Below are 10,416 nucleotides of genomic sequence, written 5' to 3'. Positions count from 1 at the left end.
CCTTGCCAAAGCCCAATGTCAGGCAGGAAGCATCAGTTAAGTTCTAATGAAAGGCTCAAGTGACCCAGTCAATGAACAAAGCTGAAGTTATTTAAGTATGCTTAAAAACCTATGCCAAAATGGAACTGACAAAGCAGCCATATGCCTAGCAGTTGGCAGGCAGCATACCAGCGCAAGCAAGCAAACAAGCCTTTATTAAGCAGAGTCTATATTTACATACTTTACATGTCCTAAAAATCTCCATAACTACAATGTTGCTACCTAGTTGTAAAATAAATGAGATCATAGATAAAGCATTTTTAAAAAAGACATACATATATGCCACTCCCAGATTACTCTGAACAGATAATACAAAAGGTTAAGTATGCAAAGGCCTGTCTCACTCCCTTTATTGATATTTTAGTCATCTTCCAGGATGTAAGAACAAGATAGGAAACCAACATTATTTTAGAACATAACGATACCATCGCCCCCTTAAACCCAATGTCCAAGTTCTCTCCCACTACTGGCACAGATCAAGGGTCGCCAGGGACATCCTGCTCTTCCTTCTGTAGTTTGCTATCAGAACTCCGTTCTCCCTTAAAACCTCCTTCAACTTTTGCACATTCACATGCACGTTTCACCTGGAAAAAGGGATGTGTTTAACTAAAGTGAAACTCAAGGTGAAATCCTAGCAAAAACATGGCAGCAGCTGCTAATTTTAATACAAGGTAGGAGTCAAGTTGGAGAGATTCATGCAATTAACAGAAATTTTCAGGCAACTTGCTAAGCAAGTGGAAGGAATCCCTACTGGTGTGGGAAAGAACTGGACAGATTAGCAACATAAAGACAAGCTAGAGGTGGAAGAACCAAGTTAAGTTCTACCCTTAGCCTACTGCACACCTGAAGTGATTGAAATGTATCTGCAATTGAAACTGTGGTACAAGATCAACATATTTTGATACTGTTAGAGGAGGCAGAGCAGTTCAGGACTGAAACAACAGGGTCTGCCTCAGATTACAAATACAGCAGCTGAGGTAGTGGCGAGGCTGGAGGTTGCACTGGGGGCTTTTTGGGAGTGGCAACTACAATTCTGATTAAACAGAGGTAAACTAATCAATTTGATTAATCTAAAATATTGCTTATTTGATGCTGCAGGCAGAGAGATTCCACCTTCAGATAGGTGCTGTCATGAAGATGACATTAATATGGAACTGATGAAACAAGAAGAGGAGCCACTAAGAAAATTTAACAAAACCTTTTATGTTTATTGGCAGCATGTGGTAAGATTGCTACAGGTTACAGAACACATTTCTGCCTCTTCCCACCACCTACCAGTTCAACCCATATAAGCAATGAAGCATGAGACCCTCTGGTTTTCAGTATGGTGGCATACAATTTTGCTGTGTACATGCCCAGCTTGGCAAAAAGCGTTATTCCCCAGCAAGCCAAGGCATCATAAAAATTACATACTAAGAGGTTTGGTATACATGAAGGCTAAGTAGTTATATCTACACTCTCTGACAGAGCTTTGCCTGCTCTGATATATTAAGGCTTTCCACCAAAGAAATCTATGATATCAACTATAGACAGTCAGTGCTTTATTAGCCTAATGCTTCACTTAGAATGAACATAATTTACGCTAAACGGGTTATATCTAGTCTTAGCCCCACCAGACAACATAAAATCAATCATGGTCATCTTTAAACTTTAACAGTGGAAAACTTAAGTTTTGCTTTTGACTCTTCCTTTCTAAATTAAGCATGTTATTCTTGCTTGGATTTAATTTCATTTAGCTTGATTTTGGACCTTTAAAATGTACCAAGAGCATTATGGGGTTTGGCTTTGTTCTCCGCAGTGTTTATATATTGTCCCAAGGGGTGTCATCAGTAAGTTTGGGGTTGTTGTGTTTTGGTTGGAGTATTTTGGGGGTTTGTTTTGTTTGGTTTTTTTTTTAATGTATATATATTTATTTTAATATTCCATGCCACATAAGTCAGGAATAGCAATATTGACCAGAACACATCTCAAGACAGACTCCTGTAAGTTTAAATTTGAAGTGTCTTTCCAGATTGAGTGAGAGCACAAGTAACTACTCCAAGTTCCATGAATCACAAGGCAATTCCATTTAGGCTGCGTGTCTTCAACTTGCTTTGAGTAAGCCTCCAAGACAGGATCCAAAAATCTTACTACAGCTAAGATATACACATTAATTCCTTCATTCATACACTCAGTGAATTATCTTTTAGAGAAAAAAAATTACCACTGTATTTTAAATAATTCAGGTTGTCTTTTATTGCTTTTATCTTCTATATGCTTACATACCAACTGGTTAGTAGTTTGTTCCAGTACCTTACATCTAGGAAAGCAATGCTGGTGGTTACTTAATATTATTATTTCGACTCACCTACCCACCTTTAAAATATTGATGACATTTGCCTTCAAGTTATTTTTAATTCTCCCCCCCCCCCTTCCCATAGATTTTGAGAACTTCTGAAGCAGCAGTTCAAAACTGCGTCAGCGAGTTTCTGGAACACTTTAGAGCAAGTGTCTTCAGACTTTAGCAGTTTAAATATTCCTTTCCCATTTCAGCCTGTGTTCCTTTCTCCATTGTACAAGTCATGTATCTGGTCACAATTGACCTTTCCTGTAAAGCAGTGTTAATTGTTATAGCCCTCTGTTATTTTATCTTCTTTCCTGCTCAGTAACAGACTTCTGCTTTCCTTTCTTGCTATCATCTCATACTCTTAATGAATCTTCTCTTTTTGCTTTCTATTTCTCTCTAGTTGTGAATTGATTTCTTCCTTAACCTCTCTAGTTTAACAGTAGTGGCTTATATACTTTCCCTCAGTTGTGTAGCTACATTTACACTTTTTGCTTTATTCTTTTTTGATCCTCAGGTACTTACAACCTGTTGCAATCATATTTGCTTCATACCATGCTTCCTCTCCTCCAACTGTAATTGTCTCATGTAGTAGATTAGAAATTCAATTTCACCCAACCTTAACTGAACAAACAAACCTGCAGAAAACTCTAACCTTCTTTACAGAGTACCACAATAAAGTTTCTCTCCATCACATATATGTAATTGTTTTTCATTATACATATGAACACCTAAATGACTTTGAAGTCTATGCATTTACCCAGTTCATCCCAGAGCTGCCTATACTTGTCAGTCATTGCAGTTCCTTGTTGTCTCCAAAGCGACAGACGAGGGTCAGCCATGAACTGTTCTGTTATCAGTGTCAACATGCGAGCTCCATTTGAATCTCTCATCTTTAGCATCTCTCGCACCTAGGAAATGAGTCTTTTAATACAAACTTGAAAAAAACCAAATGAAACCACAGTACAGACAATATGCTGAAGTGTTAAACATTCCATCTCTATTAAATAAGAAATATAATTTATATATCTGATGTGAAATTTTTAAGTAGAAAAAAATAGTCAGCCTTCCCAATTTTAACAACTTTTAGTTTCAGTATCCCATTGCAATTCTGCAAACACACTTCTTCCACAAGTAATCCACAGGTGTATTACACAAGCTGCTGCAAGACCATAATTTCTACAGGTTTCTCCAACATTTTGGGGGTAGGAAGAAAAAGAACAACAAAGCTGCAGACAGTTGAAATGTTACTTCATATCCTTAAACTGATCTCAAGACACACCAGATTGTGTTCCACTGCATTATTACCTTGCCATCATGTTCCCAAGGCTTTGTCTTGTTTTAGAACAGGACTTTGAGTAAGATGTGAACAAGTACAGACTGGCTGGGGTAGTGGGGGAAGAGAAAAGAGGGAAGTTTTAGAGTACTCAACATACCTTTGCAAAAAGCAAATTGAGCTGCTTCCCCGATCCATGGTATCCGCCCTGGGAGAGGAAGAGTTTAACCTGTTCTTGGACCTGTTCCTCATCCAAATGCCAGCAGTTTTCATCATCTATGCTAGCACCTGCTGTTGGGTCAGGAGCACCTGCAAACAGAAAGAAATCATTATGTTCTGTATAAAGAAGAGAGGTTTGTGTGTCCAGGGGTGTCCTGGTTTGAGGTAAAACAGAACCCATTTTCTGTTTTGTAATTTTACATTGCAGCTAAGCCTCTTCTAACTAACTTAACTCTCTGAAATTAACAGCATATTGTGCAGAAACTGTTCATTCTCAGAGTGATAAGACCTGTTTATTTGTAATTTATGCCAAGAAATGGTATGCAGAGAGGCTCTTGCTTATATTTATTGCTATAACACCCAACACACCATGCCCTGTCGGAAGGTCGGAAGCGGAAAAGCGTAGAGGGGTCCCACCTGCAGGGAGGAGCGGACAGGACAGGTGACCCCAAACTGACCAACGAGGGTATTCCATCCCATCTGCCTCATGCTCAGTATAAAGGCTGAGGGATCGAAAGGTCAGCCCTCTTTCTTCAATGGCCAGCATCCGAGGAAGACTGTCTGTTCATCTGCCTTTGATCCCGATCCATGCATTCCTGAATCCAGATCCAGAATGCAGTTCCCATCTGTCACTGAGTCCAGCCTGGGACTTTCCCAGTGCCTGCCGGTGATGTGATCGTCAACCTGGGAGCTTGATACTGGTTTTGTATATATTTCATTATTTCTTTTTAATTTTATTATTAATATTTCATTGAAGCAGTTTAGGTCCTTCTAAACTCATAAGTCTCTTTCTCTCTCTCCCTCCTCTCCAGGGAGAGAGGTGGGGGAGAGCATCTGTCATTTCTCTCAGTGGCCAGTCCGGCCCAAACCACGACAAGGGGAAAGGAGTACTGCAGAGGTTTTTGGATTTCTGTATTGTCCCGTTTTGAATGTCTTGACTTTAATCTAAAGGTTCTTTAAAGTAGACCTAATTGTCTCCTCAGTAGTCTTAAGCACTTTGAAATGACAGCCTATGAAAAGGTATTTAAATAAACAATATTTTATAATAAAACGTTAAAATCAAGGAAAGTTTTTCCTCCTATCTCAGCAGCTATTCTAGAATGCTTTTACAAAGAAAATTACATAGTATTTCAACAACTGCAATGTTAAAACCACTCTCCCCAAAACACCCGTGTTATTTCTGTACCTTCAACAATCTTGCTCAGGTTTAAGTGACTGATAGTGAGCACTGCTATTGATGAACATGAGGATAATCATCACCTCAGTGCCTCTCAGCTGTGATCGCTCAGCAAAGCTAAACAAAGAGTAAAAAACCCAAAACCTACCCCAAAAAAATCCAAAAGTCTTTAAGCACTAAAGGCATTTCCATCATAAATAAGAGTTACAGCTGTGTAAGACTGTGATGCTTCTGAAGGAACATTTTTAAATAGGCAATGTCATCAGCACAGAATCAATTCAGAGCAGCTCTACCTGAATTAGCCCAGTGCCAACTGAAGTGACTGGATTTACATCAGGCAGTGCTTTGGCCACAGGTTGCTCTAACTCAAATTTTGCAGTTGAGATCAGCAATTTGCCACTTGTAGCCTCTTCTAAAGGCTGACAAAACTAAAACAAGTTCTTGCACCATCTAACAATCTACATATTTCTGAAAAACCCTGCACCTTCACTGGATATTTTTAAAAAGGTATTCAAATTGAAAAGCACTTATCTAGACTGTCAGGGAAACAACTCCAGGTCGTGCATCACCATACCAGATGTAAGGTATTTTAAGCATGCCGAAGACTCAAGTTAATTTGACATTTTGATTTTGGGCTTGTCACAACTGTGTAATCTCTATCCCTGTTAGGTTTTGAGAAGATGTTAGAAACTGAATCGCATAACACAATCTATCACTTTTAAATCCCAGGTCTGTAGCCAATACTAAAAGAAGGATGCTGGCAGGGAAGGAAAATTACATGGTCAGATTTGTAAAAACTTGCTTTCAAAGAAGTCCTGAGAACATGAAAAGCAGACAGCTCCAACTCTTCAGATGTACAGGAATTGAAAGATGTATAGAAACATTGATTCTATTCATTTAAGCCTTTATTTCACAATTGCAGCTCTGCCACGTAGGTGAATCTTTTAAGCAGTTGCAGGGAATGCTAGAATCTTTATTCAGTGAAAATACAACTGGAAGATTTAAAGGGTCAGAGGGATGTCTTGTCTACTAGTTGCTGAGAGAGTCAAAAAAAAAAGTCTTCCAGCTCAGCAACTTCCTAAACTGCCTCCAATTTCAGAGCCTACAGCTGTGAATGCTTCAGTGCTGTCCATATGTATTTTTAGATTAATAAGAAATTGTGTCTTTGAAGATGTGAAAGAAAGAACTCTCCTGCCTTCCATAGGAACCATAAGAGTGTCTCAGAAGACAGGAATCGAGCCCAAGGAATGAAAAACTTCCTTTTCTGTGAGTGCTTCCATCTTTACTGTGTTAGTTTTAGGGGGCTTTCAATTCAGTCAGCTACATGAAACACATGCTGATAAGTCTTCAAAGTTGCAAAGAATGAGGTAAAAAGGGAAATCAAGCCACATGAGAACAAGCAGTACAGCTGTTGAACAGACCCAGGTTTGCAGTATCACCTTGCAAATAGTTTAAATATTTCATTGCTCTAAAGTGCAGGGAAAAGACCTGTGAAAAGGAACTATATACAAGCACCAATACACAAAACACACATATTTATCCCTCACTTCAATGGAGATTTATCTTTAAATAATCTTGGTATAGTCACTTATAAGTCGTATTAAAAACAGCCTAAGATTCCTCAGCTAAGCTTCCCTATTTAGAGAAAAAAACAAATTCCTTCCATGACTGTTTACATTTTATGAAAAGCTCATCGGTCAGTTTGTGCTAGAAGATTAAATTTCAACACAGCTACCCCAGATTCTTTAAACAGGGTTCCTTTACAGGAATAAGGGCGCCTGCTGCCCCATGCCAGCATCACTGCCCAAGGCCTCTTCTCCCACCACAATCCCAAATATACCTTCCCCAGGGGCTCAGAATCGCTATACCTACACCAACATTATTTTTATGCCACTGGGTTAGAAGACTATAAAAGCTGAAGACACCAAGCCAAGGGTCTGAGCTCTACAATGCTATTTGGCACAGTACTACAGATACTTCTGACTCAAAGCAATATTTCCTCACAAGATCGTATATAGGCTACGCTCAGTATGATCAAAATTTTTAATCAGGATGTATAAAGAAATTCCAGTATACATGTAAACGGCACCAGCTACGGTTGTAATTCACTAATCTTTCAAAACCATTGGCAATCTTCAACAATAGCCGTGGAACAATGAGACATGGAAACGGCATGTCCGATCAGGCACAAGTCCAAACCCCCTTCACAGCCCTGGCAGCAGCCGGGCTTCCTAGCAGTGCTGCCAGGGAAGCCTCAACTCCCACTGCCCATGTCACTCTTGTTTTGCGGTCGAAACATGACCATCTCCACATCTCTCAACCAGGCACTTTTCAAGATCACTACATACACTTACAGTCAGGTGAACGCTGATTGATCTAGTCTGCTTCCTCTCCCACTAGCACACATATCACTCTTGAGCAAAAGACAGGATTTCTACACTGCCACTTTTCTTCTGAAGACATGGGACCAGGTGAGTAAACAAGAAACTATCTGAAAAAGCCACAGGACTGCAGGAGGGAGCTGCCTTAGGAGCTGCGAAATGAAGCCCTAGCAATAGCTGGCATGAAGGCTCAGGCTCAACACCAGGTAGATCTTAAGGGTCAACCCAAAGGCAGCGGCTTTGCTTGGGGAGCAGCATGGCCCCAAACAGGCACCACGAAGCTTTGACAGATGGACAGCTTGGCTGCAGAGAGGAACATGGGCAGCCCTGAATTTAATCTCTGTGACGCAGTTTGGTAACAAGACCAAATCACTTTCCCCACTTGTAAACTGGGGATAAGTATTATTTATGCGCTTTAGAGCGGTGTCATGAGGATAAATTAGTTCCCACTTGAACTATGAAAGCGAAAAGCACTGTATAATTATATTAAATATTAAAACCTGTAATTAAACTGTGCCAGTTTATAAACACTAAGATATTAATCTCCCTCCCTCCAACCTCTGGCTTTGTTAACTTCTGTCGCAACTGGTCTTTGAAATAGGTTTTACGTCATACAGTTAAATAAAGTATTTATACTCAGTATTAGATATGGCCATACATACTTACTTATGCTCTTTTGGTAAAATTACTAAATTGCAATCTTAGCAATCAAAGCAGGAATACTGTGCACAATTGTTTGTAACACTGAATACCCAAATAAAATTTGAAAACAGGGTAACAACCTTTTATGTTTATGGTCATAACGGGTTACATGTTATCATGTTAATATAATCAACTCCCAAGTTCTAGGAAGCAGCAGCATTTAAAAAAATTAAACACTTTGATCATTTACATAGCAATTTTAAGAGCAACTGCTTTCAAAATGAGCATTCAAGAAAGCAACTGGTTTCATATATTTGAGAACTTAACCTTGAAAATTATATAGAAGCAAAGCAAGGGGCTAAGAATAGCCTATATTGCAAACTGCTCAGGAGCAGATCAACAGTAAATTTTGGTTAAAATAACAGCAGTTTACCTTGATGATGCTACATTCTGTTTCCCTGGTCCTTATTTCTGAAGTATCACAAGAGTTGTTTTAATCTTCAAATGAAACCATACTAAATTACTTACTCAGCCATAATGAATTTTTTTTAACTTCATTTTATAAAAATCTTATGAATTTAAGTATACAAACAAACTGTAGATTAGTTAATTTTTATTAAATGTCATCCCATGGCATAAGGGGATGATGATGTGGAAAAATGATTACAAATAAAAAGCATGAATACTATGCAGATTGAATGGTCCCAGCTAGAAACCAATATGGCTGTACACTGATTTACAACAGAATAGTAATTGATTTTATAAACTTAGTGTGCTGAATTATTCTTAACAGTATTTATATAGAAACAAAGATCATAAAATTAATGATTCAGAAATATTATGCCTTTGATTCCCCTAATGATTCAAAGTTTAGACATAAGTCATTTCATCTTGTATTTAATTTCAGAACTCTTGGGTGAAATATAACACCTGTTCCGCAGTACACAGCATCAAAGAAAAACAGCAACTGCTAATAACAGAAAATGTAAAGTCAGGACAGGTTTGCAAAAGCCTTTCCTAAAAATCTGAGTTTAATAAAATATTTTTTCATATTATTTTGCAGCTATCAATCTTTCATTTCATTTTACATTCTCCTACTTATTTACCTCTACTTGGGTTTCTGAAATTTCTCTAGTTTTGACAAGCCTTGTTACTTCACTCTCAAATCCAGTTCACTAAACTCTCATACTAAGCATTGGAACACTTTTATCCTTCTTGAAAGGAAACCCACTTGCCATTTCCCATGTTATTCTCTTGCAACTAGTCTCTCAATCAATTTTATTAGTTTAAGCAGGGCCATATGAAAGATTCCACCTTTTTAAAAAAAAAAAAAAAAAGAAATTATCTTCTTTAACGTTAAATGTTCCCTTTTCTAGTCCTACCCTACCCTACAAATTCCCACTAAAACACCCATCATTTCAGCTAAATACACTAGGTTCAGATTAACACATATTCATCGATATCTCCGGATTGCCCTTTGGAACTTACAATATAGGAACAGTGCTAGATATTCTTAAACTTTCTTTTAAAGCAGATCTGAATTTTTTTGATAGATGTTTTCTTCTCTAATGCCTCCACCAGCACTCCTAATACACGTTACAGATTAATGCTCGCAGAGGATGTATCTAGAGCTGACTGGAAAAATAGAGAAACAACTACCCAAGCACCTCTGCTTCTGAGAAGACAAATGTACATAAACCCCTTTCTCCCAGTTCTTCCCTGTTAAATTTGAGTTCACCTGCATGTAGGTGAACTGCATCAGAGAATGGGAAAAATTGTGGAGACATACATATGGTTTTCTAAAAAGAGATAACAGCAGTAGCACTAAACACTCAGGAAAGAAACAGTACACCTTAAAAGGAAAAAAATGGTTTGCTAAGCCGTCCTTATACCAGTAAAAGGCAGACCCTTTTTCAATATGCACATAATGACAAATCAATGCTAATGAGAGATTAATACGCAAACAGACCTCCCCCCAATCTTGCAGTTATTTTCCTATTTCCACTCAAATTCTTGGGAACATAGTTTGATTTTACAACCAATTTATTTTAAGTGAGAGTTTTATATCTAAGACAAGACAGATCCAAAGCTGACAGACGCAGCTGAAAATCTGTCATCCTGACTGTTCTCTTCCTAGCCTTACGCACCTGCCAGGGTGACCAGACCCTAAGGAGAGGGGCTAGGCTGCAGATGAGCCCTGTTATCAGAAAGGCACCCTTCTTCTGTTCCACATACTCTTTATTTAACAAACGTGTCTTTTCTCTTTTCCGAAAAGTATTACTTCCTAAACATCTTAAAGCGAAGATTCGATAACAGAATCCTCTTTAGTAAACACCATAAAAAAAAAAAAAAATCACAA

The 10,416-nt window shown here is 38.4% G+C and overlaps 1 protein-coding gene across 1 annotated transcript in view; it reads right to left on the bottom strand.

Annotated features, from left to right (window-relative positions):
• The window catches only part of LOC104295378 (zinc finger SWIM domain-containing protein 6-like), a 51,358-nt gene extending 44,149 nt beyond the window's left edge, over positions 1–7,209 (bottom strand). Inside the window, 3 exon segments of the mRNA XM_009895133.1 lie at positions 3,123–3,273; positions 3,799–3,947; positions 7,131–7,209. Of these exon segments, the coding sequence (XP_009893435.1) occupies positions 3,123–3,273; positions 3,799–3,947; positions 7,131–7,209 (379 nt within the window).
• Between the last annotated feature and the right edge of the window lie 3,207 nt (positions 7,210–10,416).

The sequence above is a fragment of the Charadrius vociferus genome, unplaced genomic scaffold (genome assembly GCF_000708025.1).
Source record: "Charadrius vociferus isolate BGI_N301 unplaced genomic scaffold, ASM70802v2 scaffold381, whole genome shotgun sequence".
Lineage (NCBI taxonomy): Eukaryota > Metazoa > Chordata > Aves > Charadriiformes > Charadriidae > Charadrius > Charadrius vociferus.
The sequence above is the reverse complement of the archived record's forward strand: the minus strand, read 5'-3'. Positions and strand labels throughout refer to the sequence as shown.